This window comes from Triticum dicoccoides, chromosome 4A (genome assembly GCF_002162155.2).
Source record: "Triticum dicoccoides isolate Atlit2015 ecotype Zavitan chromosome 4A, WEW_v2.0, whole genome shotgun sequence".
Taxonomy (NCBI): domain Eukaryota; kingdom Viridiplantae; phylum Streptophyta; class Magnoliopsida; order Poales; family Poaceae; genus Triticum; species Triticum dicoccoides.
The window spans coordinates 327,319,498-327,340,476 of NC_041386.1; the positions used below are offsets into that span (position 1 = coordinate 327,319,498).

The following is a 20,979-nucleotide window of genomic DNA, read 5'->3' on the forward strand; positions in this document are numbered from 1 at the left end:
GCCCGCCCGCGCCCCCTGACCACATCGCAGCCGCGCCCCCGAGCACGCAGGCTCGTTCATGGCCGCCGTCGCCGCCCCACATACCCCGGCCGCCCGCTACACGCACCCCCCCAACGCTGCTGCTTGTGGTCGGCGCCGTCCGCAGCTCCCCTCCCGGTCTGGCCTCGCCCGCCGTGCACCCCGCCACGCCCTCGCACCGCGGCCCCGGCTGGCCGCCGGCCAGGTCCGGCGCCCGGCTTCGTCGCCCGCGTGTGCGTCGGGCCAACGCCCGCACCAACACGCTCGATAGCACCACCCTGTTTGGCCCCTGTGCCACTGCACGTGGGGCCCGGCCCCTTGTTAAAAGAAAAGGAAATAAAAATATTAATATTTAATTAATTAATTAATTAGGTTTAATTAAACTAATTAAAATTTATTAGACTAATAACCTAGTTAGACTAAATTAACTAGTTAGTTAATGTAACAGTCAATGACAGGGAGCCCCACCCCCTGTTGACCAGTCAAACATTGACTGGTCAACTGGGACCCCCTGGCCCACCTGTCAGCTTCTGGTACACTTCTGTGTACGCAGAGTTGGGTGTTACTAGCATTTAGCTATTTAATTTCGAATTAATAATAATTCAAAATATTGCTAAAAACTTGGAAATATCATAATAAATAAACCATAGCTCAGATGAAAAAGTTTTATACATGAAAGTTGCTCAGAACGACAAGACGAATCCAAATACGCATCCCGTTTGTCTGCCACACATCCCTAGCATAGCGAACACATAACTTTCCCCCTCCGGTTCATTTGTCCGAAAACGCAAAACACCGGGGATACTTTCTCGGATGTTTCACCCCTTCATCGGTATCACTTGTCCCTACGTTAGGTCACCCCTAGCACAAGTATTGCCGCATCTTGCTTTGTGTTACATTTGATTGCTCTGTTATTTATTGTGTTCCCCCTCCGTTACTTATTTCTGGTAGACTCCGAGACCGCTGCCGATGTCCGTGTGTTCGACTACATCGAAGATGACCCCTCCTTCTTGCCAGAGCAACCAGGCAAGCCCCCCCCCCTTGATCACCAGATATCGCTATTCTTCTCTCTACTGCTTGCATTAGAGTAGTGTACCATGTTACTGCTCTCCGTTAATCCTATTCTGATGCATAGCCTGTCCTTGCTACTACTATTGTTACCTTACCTGCAATCCTAAATGCTTAGTATAGGATGCCAGTATTCCATCAGTGACCCTACTTTCTTGCCCGTCTGCCATGCTATACTATCGGGTCGTGATCACTCGGGAGGTGATCACGGGTATATACTATTTACTTTATACATGATACATGTGGTGACTAAAGTCGGGTCGGCTCGTAGAGTACCCGCAAGTGATTCCGATGTGGGGGCTGAAGGGGCAGGTGGTTCCATCCAGGTAATGGTGGGCTTGGGTTCCCAACGACCCCCAACTGTTACTTTGTGGTGGAGCGACAGGGCAGGTTGAGACCACCTAGGAGAGAGGTGGGCCTGGCCCTGGTCGGCGTTCGCTGTTACTTCAAAATAACACGCTTAACGAGATCTTGGTATTTGATCTGAGTTTGGCCACTGGCCTATACGCACTAACCAACTATGTGGGAACAGTTATGGGGACTCGACGTCGTGGTATCAGCCGAAGCCTTCATGACGTCAGCGACTGAGCGGCGCGCGCCGGATTGGACTGGAACGCCTGCTCTTGTATTAGGGAGGCTGGGTCTGTTTTCGGCCGCTCTCGCAACGTGCAGGTGTGCAATGGGCGATGGGCCCAGACCCCTGCGCCATAGAATTTAGAATGGTGTACTGACCTCTCTGTTGTGCCTAGGTGGGGCTGCGACGTGTTGATCTTCCGAGGTCGGGCATGACCCAGGAAAGTGTGTCCGGCCAAATGGGATCGAGCGTGTCGGGAAATGTGGTGCACCCCTGCAAGGAAGTTTATTTATTCGAATAGTCGTGTCCCTCGGTAAAATGATGACCCGGAGTTGTACCTTGACCTTATGACAACTAGAACCGGATACTTAATAAAATACACCCTTTCAAGTGCCAGATACAACCCGGTGATCGCTCTCTCACAGGGCGACGAGGAGAGGATCGCTGGGTAGGATTATGCTATATGATGGTACTTGGTGAACTTACCATCTATTCTCTCCTATATGCTTCAAGATGGAGGCTGCGAGAAGCGTAGTCTTCGATAGGACTACCTATCCCCCTCTTATTTTGGCATTCTGCAGTTCAGTCCATAGATACTACCCATTTCATTGATACCAATGCATATGTAGTGTAGATCCTTGCTTGCGAGCACTTTGGATGAGTACTCACGGTTGCTTTGCTACTTCTTTTTCCCCTTTTCCCGGTTATTGCGATCATATGATGGAGTCCAGGAGCCAAATGATCTCGACGATGATTCTACGTGGAGTTCGACTTCGAGGAGTAGTTAGGAGGTCCCAGGCAGGAGGCCTTGCCTTTTCGATCATTACTACTTTTGTGCTAGCCTTCTTAAGGCAAACTTGTTTAACTTATGTCTGTACTCAAATATTGTTGTTTCCGCTGACTCTTGTGTATTCAAGCTTATCTATTCGAGCCCTCGAGGCCCCTATCTTGTAATATAAAGCTTGTATTATTTTAATTTGTGTCTAGAGTTGTGTTGTGATATCTTCCCGTGAGTCCTTAATCTTGATCGTACATATTTGCGTGTATGATTAGTGTACGATCAAATCGGGGGCGTCACAGTCGGACCATCCATGTCAGTCGTCGACCTCATCTCCATCGAGGCCAGGCGATGGACTCCAGTGATGAAGAGTAGGAGGTGGGGCACTGACGTGTCAACGCCCGGCGGAGAGCGCGGCGTGGGACAAGGGCATGCCCATGACCGACAGGCAAAGAATGGACTAGGGTAGGTCACCTTTGCTATGTAAAAAGTTTCCTTATTTTTGGCAAATGTAAAAAAACAGGTTGGATGGTTGTGCCGCTAGCACTATGCGCATACACATTCGCTTTGAAGCATAACATATTCAAACATTATGTTACACCCTTTTCCCTTTATAAGTCTACTCTCAAAGTTCTCATCAAGGTTTTTAATGAGGTTAATATCAACACAAGAATATATGGCATACCTCCTATTTTCCCCACTAGGGTTTTCTAACATATGTATGCAAGGCATATTAACTATCCTCTAAAGTTACCAATGAGTTTTGTCCTTTTGAGTTTTTTTCATATAAGTTATTAAAGAGACAATTACCATCATATGTCATCATTTTCTCCTTACATTTTTTTCATTGGGTTTTAAAGAGTTTTCAATGGCACATCATATCACACTCTTTCTTTATCAACTTTGACTATAGTTTCTCACAAAAGATTCTTAATGAGGCGATATATGCAATACTTGCCAATTTTTCCTAGTGAGGTTTCAAGGAAAGTTTAGAAAACATATTTATTGTTCTTCAAACTCATCAACGAGTTTTCTCTTTTTTCAAAAGTTCTCTCATATAAGTTATCAAGGCAATAATCATAATATGTTGCATCATTTTCTTCTTATTGTTTTTCCCAATGGGTTTAAAGGAGAACATATCAGCAATATTCTCCTCATATTTTCCCACAGGGTTTTGGGGAGAATCTCAAGATTATACAAGGATTTCTTAAGATGGATGATTATACAAGAAGTCCTCGGCAATGAAACACTCAAGAAGCGGGTGTTGTACAAGGGGGTGTTCGGAATTAATTAGCACATGTCTATTATTAATCGGCACATGCTAATTAACAAAGCGGCATTAACAAAGTGGTGTGTCCAACCCCAAACAATCATGTCCCTTCTCTCTCTTGCCACAGGATTCTGGAGGGATGCCTCCGAACAGACACCTCTGCTTTCCATCTCTTTCAGATGTATATATACATGAGAATCAATAGAAATCAGGATCAATCGTTAATTCACTTCCAATCCTATTTTACTCTAACTGGTTGTTCCGCTAGCACTGTGTGCATACACATCTAGATGTGTCCGTGCATGTCCGTTTTGATGATCGGAGTAGGACATGCAGTACGGTTGTGCATTTGCAAAACAGGCTGGGAATTTATGATCGAATAGAAGAAGCTAGTAGGGCAAGCCGGTCAGGGTCAATGAGTTTGGAACAGCAGATCTGCAGCTTGGAAGGGGTTATGTGGGAAAATATAAAGTACTCCCATCCTTGAGGTACTCCCCATGCTCCAACTTGAAATAAATCAATTTTAAATCCTTCAAAAAATTCTAGAAAAAAATATGTATGTTTACAAGGATTGTGACTACACCTCCTAAAAATTTCAAGCCCAAATTATAAATGCACATTGAGAAACAAACATGTAAAATCTAGCATGAATAGTGTCATAAAAAGACAAAAGCAACATTTTACACTATTCACATCTGAATTTGTCTGTTTTGTTTCTCAATGTACATTTCGAGTTTGGACCTGAAATTTTTAAAGGATGTAATCACATTCCATGTGAATGTACACAATTTTTTTCAGAATTTTTGGAGCATATGGAGTACCTCAAGACATTGACGACGAGACAAAAAAAATTATCACAAAGTAGGAAGTTGGTATATGTGATGGCCCAAGCGCAGTATATGTTTTGGCAATTATGAGAAACAATGATGCAAGGACTAAAACGAGGACGGGCTAACAGTAGAGATTCCAATGGTCGGTCCAAAGCAAGCCTACAAAAGCCCTTGTAAAATACTCTCTCTGTTCCATAATATAAAAACGTTTTTTACGCTACATTAATGTCAAAATGCTCTTATAATATGGGACGGAGGGAGTAAAATCCTTCACTCACTTGTTTGTTAAGATAGTTTTGTTAGGAAAATGTAATGGAATTTTTTGGTAAAGATGTAAGAAAAGGGGTGTATATATTTATGTGATTATGAAGACATGATGGTCCGGTCCTTGTAAAGCAAAAGAGCGTGTAATGCATGCACACAATTAACATCATAATTCACCATCACCAAGATATGATAGCAGCTTACTTAAACCATGAATTGGTTATAAACCGTTTGATACAGGGGCGATGTCAGTATGTACTCCCTCCGTTCTGTATTACAAGTCGTTTTAGAGAATTCAGTACAAAATTCCGCAGTTCAAACATTTTCACACTTTCCAAATATACCCCAGGTCAGAGAGGGCTCTCTCTCGCGCGCACGCTCTGTTCCCCACGCGAGGCAAGAGAGCAGCGATCTGTTGCTTCTGGTGAGCTCAATTTGCTGACCTCGATCTGGGGGCAGCCCCGACGACCTGAAACAAGGACAGACTAGGCAGAGCTTGGGTGACGTAGGTAAACGATCTAGGGGCGACGCCGGGGTGGGGGGGTGGGGGGTTGGGAGGGGGCTGCTTGAGGCGAGCAGCTGCAGGCCTTAGGCGACAAGATGCTTGGGGAGGTGATCTGCTGCAGGCGGCAGCGGCGATCTACTGGAAGCCCGCCCGCCATGCCTCAAAGCCCCGGCGGCGACCAACGATTCAAATTTCGCTGTGTTTTGCTTTGTATTTTGGAACAGGATAAACATGTCATTTTGCTGGTTTTTGGAGCTGGTCAGAAAAAGCTAAAACAGCATAACACGAAACAGAGGGAGTATTATATATATAACTATAATAAAGGACGGGTGATAAGACTTGTGGACACCCTACAAATGATTTTTTTTAGTTTATTTCCAGAAGGAAGTAGAATTCATGATGAAAAGACACATGGCCAAAAAGACAGTCAAAACTATGAGCGAGCCAGATAGGTAAACAAACGTCGAATAGCTAGTAACAATCAATTTGGGAGTACAACTCTGCATGCATTTCCTTACGACTGAACAGCCAGCCTTTGTAGATGCTCACAGAAGACCTGGAAGCTGACATCATCGGTGAAGATGATGTCAGAACCTGGTGGAACATCATGTGCTGAATTATATGTGGCCGATGGATTCAGTTTTGCTAACAAGAACCTTGCCTGCATGCAATGGTACATGATATATGTTAACTATTATTATTACACTATATACTTAGATTCTTTCTAAGCAAACATAAAACTGAACATGCCCTAATCTACGAGAGAACAAATAATAATACAGTACTCCCTCGGTAAGCAAATATAAGAGCAATAGTGATCTAAACACTCTTATATTTCTTTATGGAGGGAGTAACATACACACCTGGGAGCCATGTTGGTCACAGACAACTAGTCGAGGAACTGGAAATCGACCATTTATTATCACCTGGGCCTCCTCCTGAGGAGCTTGTAATAATTGTGCGAATTGCTGAAACAAAAAGGAATTATAGCTAGTAAGCATCTGAATTGTTCAAACACTTATGGACTGACTAGAAGATGCACCCACGTTACCTGATGCTCCGGCTGATTCTGATAACACATGTTTCTCCACTGAGCGATTGTCATTCCATGGAAGATGACAACACTGAAGTATGCATCAAGCAGCAGTATACGATCTACTGCTATTGATGCCACATCGAGGAATACAGGAGAAGGAGGTGAATCGAAAGAAAATGAAATTAATGACGGCTGAATCATTGCAACTGAATTAGTGACACTCTCTCGGTTGAGTAACATTCGGAAATAGGCTGTTTCATCTGGACTGTTATTGAAAACCTGTAATAACAAAAGGCCAAGTGTTAGTAAGGCACTGATTTCCTCGAGGGAAAAAAACAATAATGCAGCCAGCTCACAAAATAAGTGACGTTTTAGACAGACCTTCGATCAAAGTTTTAACACTTCCACTGCCAATGAATAGATTTTAGATTGGAAACTTGGAAATCCTGTGAATAGATTTGCTTGGAAGTATTTTGAGAATATTAAAATTCTCTTGGGTTTGATACATATACTACGGTGAAACTTAGTGGTCAAAGTTATACATATTACAGACAGTCCAATGTGCAAAACAGCAAAATGGCACTTATTTGTAAACTGGACGAAGTAACAGGTGTGCAACACATCACCTGAACAAATTGCGAACGCCGGAGATTAAACATAAACTGAGGAAACAGTGAGAAATTAGAATGTAGGCTAAATGAAGAGGGGTCATCCTTCCGATAATCCCCAAATCTTGAACATAGTCGTATGAGAGATCTATCAAGCCACCGTGTTGCATCAAACTCTTCCTACAAAATGGTTCAAACAAACTGTTAATCATGCATCTCAAACACAAATTTGGATTTAGCAACATCAGGGTGACAAATTGCATGTACATATACAGGTGCGTGAAGATATGCCATACGCTAATCAGAGAGCCCACAAGGTATACAGCTGTTCATAAAGATCTACAACATGCACAAATGTACTAAAGGAATTCACTGCATCAGGTACGCTCTGCTGTCATTTAATAATATACAGCTAGAAAATCAAAAGATAACAAAATGCATAGAGAAAATGATGATATCGAAAAAGATAAAGAAAATGTACCGATTTTAGTGTTCGCCTGCTCAACAAAAAATTGCATGCGGAACAAGACATGGTGCTAACAGTATGCACACTTGCACAGACTACGTGCAAACATAGATGCATAAGAGGATACACGATATCGAGAACTAAATGGTTCCCTTGTTTCCTCCTGAATATGGACGCAGAAGTGTCTAAACCCAGTTGCGAACAAATTACTACGTACAACAGGCACAAAGAAAATAATGGGTCTTCATGGTTAGTAGAAAAGAACAAATACAGTAGCAACCGTATCAAAACCTCCTATTTTGATGTGCATATAAGTATAGAATTAACAATAAAATTACAATTATTGTATAATACTATAATAGCCTAGGATTAGGCTAGTCATAGTGGCGAGTAACTTAGACTACTGTCATGCATATGACACTAGTCCATGTTACTACCTTCATAGTGAGGAGTAACATAGAGGTACTGTCATAGGTGTTTGTATTTATTAGCTTGTAGACTCATTTTGTCTTGGGAAGTGTTATGTGATGGTAACATATTCTGTTACTCAAAACATCTCTCTCCTTATTAACTACATGCCACATAAGCAAACATATCCTGGGGTGCGTTATGTTACTAGCTAAGTTACTCCCACTATGACCAGCCTTAGACAGTTGTTGGCTTGAGAGTGAAAACACACAATTAATACACCTGTAGATCAACCTAAGTACCTACTTAACCATTCAGAGTAAAAAGATTTAATGCTCTAAATTGTCATTGCTGCAGTGATAAATGTTTGATGAAGATGACACTTTAGTTAAATGCAAGTGTCAGGGTGAAACTGGCTTTCGCTCCAACACAAGAATATGCACATAACAGAACACAACAGCTGGGAAGTAGACAAATTATATGAGTATATGACCATCGGTTTTTGTTCAATCAAATAGGCAATCAAAGCCATATACTACTGATGTTATCAGGTACAAAAATCACTGAGGTTGCACTCAGGATAACTGGAGGATGATGCATGAATGAAGTACCTCTATTTCCATTTTCAAGGAGATGTATCTTGCCAACACAACAGCTGCAGTTTCCTGGTCAAATCCTTCGACTAGTTCCTGTATTTAAAGGAAATGCATGTCAAGTCAAAAGTGAAAGTCATCCAATGAAATGTAATAGTCCTGCAAGTAACACTTGGAATTTATAATCTGTGCTTAAACAGTAGAAAGAAAACTTTTAACTCTAAGGGAGAAGCACTCATTTGTTTACAGCGCTGCTATACACACGATGGTGTGTGGACGATTCCTGAACGACAACGCAGATCAACTCATCCATGCACAACAGTAAAGTGAAGCAGACGGCTGGATTTGGCCGTCGTCTCCTTGTCGTGCACGCAGTATCGTCTTTACAGCAGTTTCGTTTGTTTAAGAAGACTTTGACAAGAGAATTTTAGGCACAATAAACAGTGAACTCTACAGTGCCTTAATGCATTTTTCTCCCATAGACAGGGTACATGGATTGGACAGCTTCAGGCAGGTGAAAAATAGTATATTCATTGTTGCCAATAGGTGCTCACTTAAAATTATAGCTTATAATACATGTGCATGAGAAATGAAACAGCTACAATGCAAGAATGTACTGTACATGTGTATGATGATATATATAATCCAAGCAAGCACAATAACGGTGCTCCGTACTTTTAATGATCATAGATTACAATTGATATGGTTCAGTTTAGCACACTGCTCATGCTCAACAACATAGTATACATAACAAGAAATTTTTAAGGCTCACTTAATAGAATAAGGCTAACCTCGGTATTGGTAGAACCATCCACCCATTTTCTGGATACAGTAGTAGCTCTTATTCTCATTTGACCTTCCGGGTGTTGGTAACTACAAAAGGATCTCCACACTCAGCAGTTGGCACATTCAGTCAATCTTACACAAAAGATAGCAGAACTGAAATAACTACCTGGTTACAAACTGTATGTACAAATCGGGATTTTGATGACCTGGTTGGCCAGAGCGTTCACTCGGTGAGACATCAAAAAATACTGTAAGTGAAGTATTCCTATCAAGCCCACACATTTTCCATGCTGTTGTGTTTCCCTGGCCGACAATTGTGTCTGCACATAAAGCTCCTTTCTATGTTTGGCATGTTGCAAAGATCAAGCCGAGTCTTAGCATTAGTATTTTTCAGCTTAAGAACTCTTAGCATAACTGAGTGTATGATATAGATGCCTACCTTCTCCAAAGATGTACACGGTCCAATAACACCCTGAACTTTAATGTCCTTCGAACAGTTTATTTCAAATGTGCCACTTCAAGAAAGAAAAAAGGCAAGAATCAGGAGATGTTTACAGCTATTTTGCTGAATCATGGTATTAGGAGAAACACGACATACCCCTCCTCAACCTCTACTTTCAAGATTAAGAGGTAAGCATGGTTTAGCTATCTGAAATTATCATTAAGAGAATTCACTTCCCAAGAAGTTCACTAAATCCAGAAGGAACTTTTTCAGATCAGTTTTAATCTTTAATTTGATTTCTAGTGTTGGCTAGGCGCATCAGTAGTTGATATCATCTCCATATGACATGGATATATTATATGCAGATAAAAGAGGAAATCAAATGAGAAGAGAAGAAAGAAACTATAACTATTATCCAAAGCTTAGACCAATGCCATTCTTCTTGAGCTTGCTATGATCTACCTCCTCGGCCTTAGGTTCCTAGCTCACAGCCACAGCTCACCGCTCCCAAGTTCCAAGGCCTACTGTCAACATTTATTGCTTCCGAGCGCCACCATCTGAAACCACCCGCCAAAATCTGGTTACTGCCTACTGCCACTGATGGCACTCCATGTCAACGGCTCAAAGGCTGCTCACCCAAATCTTAGTAGCTGACAGGGAAGATGGCAAAGAAAAGGATGACAGTGAACAAAGCATGAAGCACCGAGTAGTAGCATGCGAAAATGCCTTACGGTGGACGAGCACTCTGCAGACCATATCCTGCCTGTCCGTTATCCTAACTGATCAGATCCCTCCCGGTATTTGTGCGTTCTGTCCCCCCTAGAGCCCCGTCAAAGCTTGTATCCCGGCAGCTATAGCTAGCTTTATTGACAGAGATTCTAGCTGCTCGAACACATGTGATGAGTATGGCACCATTCCAATTTACCCTCTGCCACCCGGAACAGTACGATGTGACCTGACCTTGTGCCCAATTGACGCTCCCCCTCACGATAGCACATAGAATAATAATCGGCCGTTAAGACCAATTTGTTAGTCAGTGTAGTGTACAGAGAGTATGATATTAGCAGTCTATTAAGTCCACTAAACACCTATTAATCTCATACACACTGCTTTAGAGTAATTTATTATTGTGACGCTCATCCAGATATTTCTTTTTAACTCTCAATATTATCAAATGTTTTTCTGGTCACAAATTATCTTAAACTCTATAGTGTCACCTTATAATTTCATTAGTTAGACTTATAGGTGTTCTTAGATTTTATCCATAAAATAATACTCCCTCCGTTGCAAAATAAGTGTCTCAAGTTTAGTACAACTTTGCACTAAAGCTAGTACAAAGTTGAGACACATATTTCGGGACGGAGGGAGTACTACTATATTGTCTGTTAGCACCATGTGGTCGTCAGGGCCATTTACTTAAACTAGGATTTAAACTGTTTTTATATGCCTGTTAGAAGTTTCTGCACAGTTGGGGCTCTGAACAAGAATTGGCCTCACACAGTTTGTTAGATTAATTTTTTGTATTACCAAATTTTGTTCTTTTGCCACAAACCATCTTGGAACCTAGTCTGTAAGAAGGTGAAAATGTCTTTTGGTGGACTTTTGAGAAAAACAATATTTCCACAGCGCAAAAAAATAAAAAATATTTGTACATGCACATATAACACATTCAACAAAATTTCATAACAATATACTTTCATACGTGACGTAAACAAATAAAAACAAATACGTCAATAAAAGTGGGTCAATTTTTTAATTGTCGGACCAAGAAAAAAAAATTCTACAGCTTGCAAGTCATAATATTTTTTGAACAAAATTTCACAGGTTCATTGTGAATATGTATAATTTTTCAAAGTTCTTTTTTAACTTAACAAATATGATTTTGAATCATTTGAAAAAAAAGGATCAAATGCACCCGTCCACCATACTGTTTTTAGATTTTATCAATCTGTTTTTTATCCAGCACATTAAACTCATCAAGTAGATTTGATTAGTGACCCTGACTAATTTTGTTTTAGAGCCAGTAGATTTTATCAATCTGTTTTTTATCCGGCACATTAAACTCATCAAGTAGATTTGATTAGTGACCCTGATTAATTTTGTTTTAGCGCCAGTAGATGCAAGAGATGCGCACTGTGCATGATGGAACATTGGCAGGATCTCTTGTTAGATAAATGTATTACTCTCCCGCAAAAAAAGATAAATGTATTACTGTGCCGCCTGTTATATACTCCCTCTGTCCCAAAATGTAAGACGTTGGGTCTCTTGTTAGATTAATGTATTACTCTCCCGCAAAAAAAGATAAATGTATTACTGTGCCGCCTGTTATATACTCCCTCTGTCCCAAAATGTAAGACGTTTTTTAGGCTTAGCCTAAGCCTAAAAAACGTCTTACATTTTGGGACGGAGGGAGTAATTTTTTGTATTACCAAATTTTGTTCTTTTGCCACAAACCATCTTGGAACCTAGTCTGTAAGAAGGTGAAAATGTCTTTTGGTGGACTTTTGAGAAAAACAATATTACCACAGCACAAAAAAATCAAAAATATTTGTACATGCACATATAACACATTCAACAAAATTTCATAACAATATACTTTCATACATGACGTAAACAAATAAAAACAAATACGTCAATAAAAGTGGGTCAATTTTTTTATTGTCGGACCAAGAATTTTTTTTTGTACAGCTTGCAAGTCATAATATTTTTTGAACAAAATTTCACAGGTTCATTGTGAATATGTATAATTTTTCAAAGTTCTTTTTTAACTTAACAAATACTCCCTCCATTCCACAATGTAGTGCTTCCTCTATCCCCGTGCTTCAACTTTGACCGTAAATTTAACTATCAAGACCGACTGCGGCGGGAGCAGAAATTATATCAGTGAATTCGTATTCGAAAGAAGTTTTCAATTATATAATTTTTTCTCCCGTCGCAGTTGGTCTCGTTGGTTAAATTTATGGTCAAAGTTGGACCTCGGAAAGCGCGGGCGCACTATATTTTGGAATTGAGGGAGTATGATTTTGATCATTTGAAAAAAAAAAGGATCAAATGCACCCGTCCACCATACTGTTTTTAGATTTTATCAATCTGCTTTTCATCCAGCACATTAAACTCATCAAGTAGATTTGATTAGTGACCCTGACTAATTTTGTTTTAGAGCCAGTAGATTTTATCAATCTGTTTTTTATCCGGCACATTAAACTCATCAAGTAGATTTGATTAGTGACCCTGATTAATTTTGTTTTAGCGCCAGTAGATGCAAGAGATGCGCACTGTGCATGATGGAATATTGGCAGGGTCTCTTTTTGTCACGTCCTGACGTGCAAAAAGTTTCTGCGTTGTGGCCCACACCACCCATCACTAGTACATTGGCAGGTCAAGTCACCAACTCCTCCTTCCCTGTGGCATGTGCACGTACAGATCCACGCCAGGAAACACAAGTGCCAAGCTCATACGCCTATGACACCTACACCCTACTCCTAGGAAACGAGCATGGGGGACAGGGAAGTGACGTTTGAGCATCTCGAGGAATCGTTCTATGGCTATGATACAGTCCACACGAGCCGGCGTCCACCATAAAGTTGCTCCCGAGTTCATGGCTTCTTGAGAGGTCATGAGCAATCAACCCTCCCCATAAGAAGATTGGGAAGAGGCGGGGCAAGGGGATAGAGAGTTAAGTTAGAGGAGGATACGCTATAAGCACAGCGACAGCATCTGCTGCTCTTGGCACAGCGACAGCATCTAACAGTTTCAAAGAAGAGATGTGAACAACGTTGATCTACTCGAGGAGAGCAAGCCAGCGAGCAGTGGCCATCGGAGAGATAACAAGATCCAGCAGTTTGAAGCTTGCTACCTCTCATGTCCCACCATTGCTACTATTCATGTTGTCCAGTATTACTCACTAGCACCAAGCAGGCCACAGCTGTGGGGGTGGTCACTGATGATCATTGTCCATTGTGCATAGCAGGGATCAGAGACAACTGAGCTGGACGTTAAATTACTTAAAAGAACGATTCTGCTGATCTATATGGGGAAGAGTCACAGAGCGAGGAGGCCCGATGGATGTTCATCACGTGATGTGGACGGCCAGCACAACAGACAAACCACAGTAGGTGGTGAAATTAGCTGAGTTAAAAAATATACCTAGACATACCATCTTTGATGAAAATGTAAAAGGTAATGAAACAAAGATGATAACAGTCAGCAAACTTACTTGAATGACAGGCCCAATGAATGTTCACCTCCCTCGAAAATACGTTTAAAAGAATCCTTAAACACAGAATGCCCAAAACTCTCAGATAAGACAACAAGGCCGCCTGTTCTCTCAATAGCAAGCTTCATCTCAGCTAGTCCAACCTGTTTTGGTGTTCCAAACAAAACAGAAGTTCAATGGAACACCAATAGAAAATCAACAAGCACAATTGGAGGATTATAAGTGTAGCTTCAGATACAAGGCATTCTAAACTCATACAACATGATTTCATTAACATTTCCATCTACTAATTGACAACGGATCCTCTCAGAAATTATGACATGTGAATTTATTTATTTGTCTTTGAAGTAACGACATGTGAAAAATTTACACAGTATCTTCCCCAGAAAGGCAAATCCCATCTTTTTTTTTCTTCTTGAAGCAGCAAACACAGATGTCACAAAATGAAATTTAGTAATACGTTATAGTTTGTAGAACCAATCATTCAGCTAGATTAATACTAATGGAACATAGAAAGAGTATATTTCTGATCATCAAATGGAGCAATAGTGAAAGATGGACAAGAAAATGCCTAATATACAGATGGCTACAGCAGTGGGGCAGTTTGGGACTTGCGTAGTATACTGGGTACTTGCTGCCATTGATACTGAACTACTGACTGTGATCGAGTAGTAGCTAAAGTTGTTCAAGGAAACACTTGGTTACACAATTTCTGGTCATCCAATAGCATCCAATTCAAATTGTCTCCAATATATCCCGCTAACTTGACGCTAAACTTTTTCAGTCAATTACAACTAAAGATTCAAGGTCTTCAAGAGAAGACATGATTTAATCTTCTCTTTATGAATCAAATATATGTGAAATGATCATGGTTCAAAAAAGAGGCATAAGGTGCACGCTTAGGCATGCCTTGGTGCTAGGGGGAGGCCTACCAACCTCGCTTTGTCCATTAGTGTTGGTTTTGGTGGCCAGCGAGGTCTACGGGCAGCCGCAGCAGCAGTGAGAGAAGGGAGGTGGAGGAGGAGAAGGAGCTGCAGCGGCGGGGGGAGGCACTACAGCACACCAATGGTTATGCATGAAACAGAGGATGAAGGATATCAATATGCAGACTGCCCTTGGTATATTTTTTACCTTGAAAATGCAATTCATTAATTTTTGTAAATCCTTATTACTTGATTCTCTGCTTTATTGAGAGGGGTAGGCCCCTTCATATAGTAGATAGACAAGACTTGACCGATAAGTCTATTCAAACTCTAATATGATCTCTAAACTGACTGGCCTCTTTCCTAACAAATTTGCTTAATCAACTACGACTCTAATTAAGGGTTAAGATTCCATATTTGATGGGCTGGCACACATAACATCTCTCCCTTTCTTGAGAAACAGCTTGTCCGCAAGCTGTAGCTTATCAATTGACTCCCATGGGACCTTGGGTGCTACCGGTTGTGGAGCTATCTTGGCCATAGTCATCAGCCTTGATGAAGAAGAGCCGCAAGCACCGGTGACCCTGAACATAAATCTCATTGTAGTTGAAGCAAAGGCACTGATGATGACGTTATGCCAACTCAGTGGGGTGAGGCACCGAACTTGTCGTGGCAGGTTGGCTCTGGAGTGGTCGACGGCAGGACAGGTGCTAGTGGTGCTGGCAAGGAAGATGTCAGAATTAAGTTGACCGCAGGAGGATCAGAGGGGCACAAGGGCTCCATAGGCTCAGAAGGCTGGTGCGATAAAGTTGTTGGAGGGAAATGTCACTGCTCATAGGTCTTGGTGAAGGAAACGACGGTGGAGGTCGAATGGTCTTTGAAACTCAACGTCAACCCCTGCCGTGTACAAAAACCGTTGTTGGGACGGTGTTAATGGCTCATTGCCACGGCCAATGTTCAGGATAGCAGTTTCTGATAGCTGCTCTATCAGGTGCTGAGTAGGAATTAATCGGTGAATCAGCCTATTTACTGAATTTATCGGTAACCCATTTATCGGTGGGTTAACATAGGGCCGTGTCTATATATCCTAGGCTACATGGCAACATGCAATGTACTAAATGTCTAAATATGCTAATGTACACACTAATGTAACAAGGAAAAGTGTTACATATCTATATATCCTAGGCCACCCCACATCATCCGAACTTCTTTTCAAAGATGGAGCACTTGCAGTGGTGGAATCCTACACAGAGAGGACAGAGCAGCAATGCAGATATAGCCAACCAGTAGCAGCACAACAATTTGGGAGAAGGAGCAGGACCCCAAACCTAGAGAAGGGAGGGAAACAGGCTACATTTTTGGCCAAAATAAGCTTTGCCTCCCCTGCCAGTTAATCGGCCCGCCCAAAATTTTGGCCTTTTATCGGCTGTCGGACCGATTAATCGGCTGTCGCAGTTAATTGTCCTAAGGGGTTATTCGATTCAGTCAGGTGCCGAGTATTAACAGGGCAGTTAACTTGTTTGACGGCCGATATTTTGAACAGCGGTTGTGCACATGAGTGCTAGAAACCTGCTGTTGTAGTCGACGGCCGAGGAAGTGAGCGGGAGATGCGCCAACTCGCCAAAGGGATTTGCACGAAGTCATGGCCAAAACTGAACGCGGCAAGCCTCATTGACCTGCTGCCATGTCAGCATGCCTAAATTGCGTTCAGCTTGAACGCACCAGAATTGAGCGTCATTGGTGAGGTGGCAGGCTGCAGTCCAGACCTTATCGGCTGTCAGACCGATTAATCGACTGTCGCAGTTAATTGTCCTAAGGGGTTATTTGATTCAGTCAGGTGCCGAGTAGCGATTAACAGGGCAGTTAACTTGTTTGACGGCCGATATTTTGAACAGTGGTTGCGGCACATGAGTGCTAGAAACCTGCTGTTGTAGTCGACGACAGAGGAAGTGAACGGGAGATGCCTAAATTGCGCCCAAGCTGAACGCACCAGAATTGAGCGTCATCGGTGAGGTGGCAGACTGCAGTCCATACCTTATCAGCCTCGTCCGTGCGCTATCCACAAAAGAACTGCCCACAGCATTGAGCCAACCAAGAGGATCGACCAAGTCAACAAGCTTGTGGAAGCAGGGCATGCCGAAACACGAACCTGAGCCGAGGTGATGGTTAAGCAGGGGGGGCGGAAGGGGTGGGCAGGATGGACCTAGGGAAGGGGACGGCCATAACGGCATATGAAATCGGTTGGCAGGTGGAGGCGTGAAGGTTGTAGAGGCGCGGCAATATGTGACTGCTGCTTGTAGGTGAGGGCAGGAAAATTGGGCAGGATTTGGGATGGGATTTGAACTGTAAATGTGGGGTTCCGAAGTGACCCAGATTTATTCTTGAAGGCAGCTGCAGCGAGTAAGGAGATGGCTAGAGATGGTAAAAGGGTAATGGCGGCTGGTGGTTGTTGGCAGCAGTCAGCATGTGGTTGCGGTGCGACAGCAGATAGGTGGTGGAAGGCAGGAAAGAGAGGGGGTGGGGGTGGGCAATCTGCCCAGAGGGTAGATGTCCGCCGGGCGGCAGTGGTGTCGATTCGCCCGCTCGAGAAGAGGTCGCCGAAGGTACTGTTGGCAAGGCAAAACACCAAGGGCACATCGTCGCTTGAGAGCAGCGCATGGGACGAGGAGGTGGCGTCGTGGGCAGCTGCTGCAGCAACGGAATCTGGTGGCAGGGCCAGGGCCAGCAGCCATTGCTCTCAAGTGCTGCACCAGCCAGACGAGAAGCACCTGTTCCTTCACTCATTAGCGTGTGAAGGCCTCCACTCATTGGCGTGTGAAGGCCTCCAATTGCTTCATGATGAGCTTCATCTGCTCAAAAGCCTCAATCTTGATTTCTTTGCCCAAATTGGAAGGATCTACTTCTGATATAACCCTAATTACTGAAAAGTAGATAAAAGTAGACGGCAATATTCTTCTCTGCTTTATTGCTAGGGGTCAGCCCCTTTATATAGTATATAAAGACAAGACTTGACCGACAAGCCGAAAAGTCTATTCAGACTCTAATATAATTTCTAAACCAACTGGACTCTTTCCGAACAACTTGTTTAATCAACTAGGACTCCAAATTAAGGGATAAGACTCCATGTTTGATGGACTGGCACACATTACAATAAAAGATGCAAGTTATTAATTATAGAACTTATAAGAAATAATCACATGACTTAAACCTAGTAGGCTTCAATCAGCCAATCAACCAAAGACTTGACAAAGGGACGAACTGACAGTAATATCCTGAACTATAAATTAAGAAGCTAGCTCAAGAACTGCAGTCATTTCAGTGACACCATACACTCATAGTCTTCTCAGCATGATAGAGAATCTCAATAGGAAGTACAAACACAGCAATATAATGCTGGCTAAAGAGAATACTAACCTGATCAAGAGCAGATGCAAACACATCTAGAACATGACCTTGACTGACCAATTGTTTGGCAAGGCCATCGTAAAATTTGACGGCTTTCTGGAAATGAGGCGCCGCATCCTTATCAAGATCCTTGTGTGATCTAACTGGCTCAGACAAATCTTTTGATACAATCTGCATTGTCCAATGGAGTGATATCAAGCAAAAATGAATTTATAAACAGAAATATAGAGAAGAAATATCATTAAAAATAATCAGCGAGATGTGAAGTTCAGCAAATCGTAAGAACACCATCTTCGTACTTACTGAGTACTATGCAAACTACAGAGAGAAGCAGTATCTCCAAATCTGTTATAGTACAACAAGAAGTGCATGCCCATAACCTTCGACACCACATCATGAGTATGCTGAGATATACATTTTGCAATTTCATATTCTTCCATATCAGGCTTAGGTGAATTTAGAGAAACTATTAGCGTTACTAAAAAGGTAAAGATTTGCCTTGGCAATTAAGCAGTGATAATCGCTGTCATGCAATTTCAATTTCCAGGAAAGAGGATTTAACAAAATAATTAACAGGACACATTCCAGTATCTCAAGTAGACCATGTTTCTGATATAGCGAACCATGTTCCATTGAGAAGCAATTTCAATTAACTGATTTATTTACGCTCATGCAAAGAAAGCAAGAATCTTTACCACTCCAGGACCTTCGGTACATGGCCCGCCAAGTAGCGCAATAATCCTTGCACCAGTCCCAGGCACGCATGCCCCAAGCAACCCAGCCGCCACATTTAGCGCAACACCCGTGCACCTGATGGCACGGTTGCCAGCCTCAACCGGCCACTGGTCAGGCTGCAACTCGTCCAGCAGCTGCAATACAACAACAAGTATGTCAAGTTACACTTGCGTTCAACTAAATTCACCAAACCCAATGGGCCAAATACCTCACCGTGCTGAGCGTGCACTCGCACTCTGATACCGGGAGCAAGAACCTGTTAACCCCTGTCGTGACTAATGGATGCATCCCATTGACCTGTTGCACGCCTGGCTGCTGTGTCATCTTTGGGAACCCTGGCCGCCCCCCGCCTGATAACCCAAGCTGATCCAAAATCTGCTCTTTGGAGATCTCCTTGCTCCCCCGGAACACGTAGATCTTGCTGAGCTCGGAGAACCCAAGCTCGTGCAGATGCACCTGCGTCCCGAAGGTCACCAGGCCAACAAGTGCGTGCTCCGGCAGAAGCGCGACCGCCTTCCGCATGGACAGCTTGACGTACTCCAGTTCTTCCTCGATGACGCAGGTGTCGATGACGAACAGGAACACTGGCGGCAGCGGTGCAGGAGATCCCGGGGGTCCGGCGACGAGGTACTCGACGGTGGAGCATTGTGTGAAGAGCTCGGCGGGCACGTTGTTCTCGGAGATGCCGGCGTAGTGCGGGGGGAAGTGGTTGCGCGAGAAGCAGAGCGGGCAGATCCAGATCTTGGCGGTGAAGTCGACACGGGCGAAGGGGTTGAGGAGCGCAGAGCAAGGCGGCTTGCAGCGGAGTGGCGGGTAGGGAAGGGGCGGCGACGCGAGGGACTCGGGGGAGCGGACCGGGGAGATGGCGGCGGCGAGCGGGACGACGCAGCGGCTGGCTTCAACCTTGGACCGGGGCCAGGCGTTCCATGTGAAGCGAACCGCGTCCGGGCCATCGGGGTCGGCGGGCGCCGCAGCCGCGGAGGGGTCGGCCGCCATGATTGAGCGCGGCGAGCAGCTATCGGAGAGGGGAGGGGAGCGGGTGGATCGGAGAGAGAGAGGAGGGAGGTGGAGAGCTGCGCCTGCGGGCTGTTTCCAGTTCTGTTCTCTCCGTCTTTTGGGGCCAGTTTTGGATGCTGCCCTGAAGCAATATTGTCTGGCCACAAGCTTGCGTGAGATATGCCTGGGTTCTGTTTGGTTAAAGTTCTCAACCCACGCCCCCTACAGGTCCCACACGATCGTTTTTTAGCACCGGCGTCGATAATTCAGCCCTAAAGGCGCGCCTTCCTCCACAGTGGCCGCACCCACCCGTAGCCCCCTCTCTCCCCGTGCACAGCCGCCGCCGCGGACCTCTTTCCTCTTTCCCTCTTCCCTTTCGCAGCCGCGACGAAGGGCGAGAGGTTCCCCGGCGATCGGGCGGCGACCAATGGCTTCGGCCGCCACTCGCTGCACGAGTGGGAGGCCTACCTCCTGCACGAAGCGAATATCCCGACGCCTCCCGACATGCGTGCATCGGGGCGGTGGAAGCTCAGCGTCGGGGGCGTCCCCGTCCCCCCGCTGCTCGACGTCACAACGCGCCCCGACCACTTCGGCGACGAGGTCGAGCGCATGCGGGCGTCGCTGACGAAGGAGCAGCGGGCCCTCCCGGAGTACGACGCCGACGACGCCGGCAACCACCAGGCGTGGGCGGCGTACTTCGAACACCGGCAGGCGGAGCGGCTGGCCTCCACCAATGATACGTCTCCAAGGTATCTATATTTTTTATTGTTTCATGCTATTATATTATTTGTTTTGAATGTTTTATATGCATTTATATGCTATTTTATATGATTTTTGCGACTAAACTATTAACCCAGAGCCCAGTGCCAGTTTCTATTTTTTTCCTTATTTTTGAGTTTCGCAGAAAAGGAATATCAAACGGAGTCCAATTGACCTGAAAATTTACGAATATTTTTTTTGGAAAATATGAAAAATGTTGGAACAAAAAAGTATCGGAGAGGAGTCCCGGGGCCACCACAAGGGTGGAGGGCGCGCCCCCCTCCCTAGGGCGCGCCCCT

General features: G+C 43.9%; 1 protein-coding gene across 1 annotated transcript; it reads right to left on the reverse strand.

Moving 5' to 3' along the window:
• Nucleotides 1-5,587: 5,587 nt before the first annotated feature.
• On the reverse strand, nt 5,588-20,074 carry LOC119285861 (protein transport protein SEC23-like). Its single transcript, XM_037565192.1, has 12 exons — nt 19,139-20,074; nt 18,886-19,059; nt 18,200-18,361; nt 13,863-14,005; nt 9,644-9,719; nt 9,371-9,543; nt 9,210-9,291; nt 8,437-8,514; nt 6,970-7,131; nt 6,359-6,622; nt 6,171-6,275; nt 5,588-5,968 (listed from the first exon to the last, which is right to left on the reverse strand). The coding sequence occupies exons 1-12, from the start codon at nt 19,919-19,921 to the stop codon at nt 5,822-5,824; spliced, it is 2,349 nt and encodes a 782-aa protein (XP_037421089.1). The 5' UTR covers nt 19,922-20,074; the 3' UTR covers nt 5,588-5,821.
• Between the last annotated feature and the right edge of the window lie 905 nt (nt 20,075-20,979).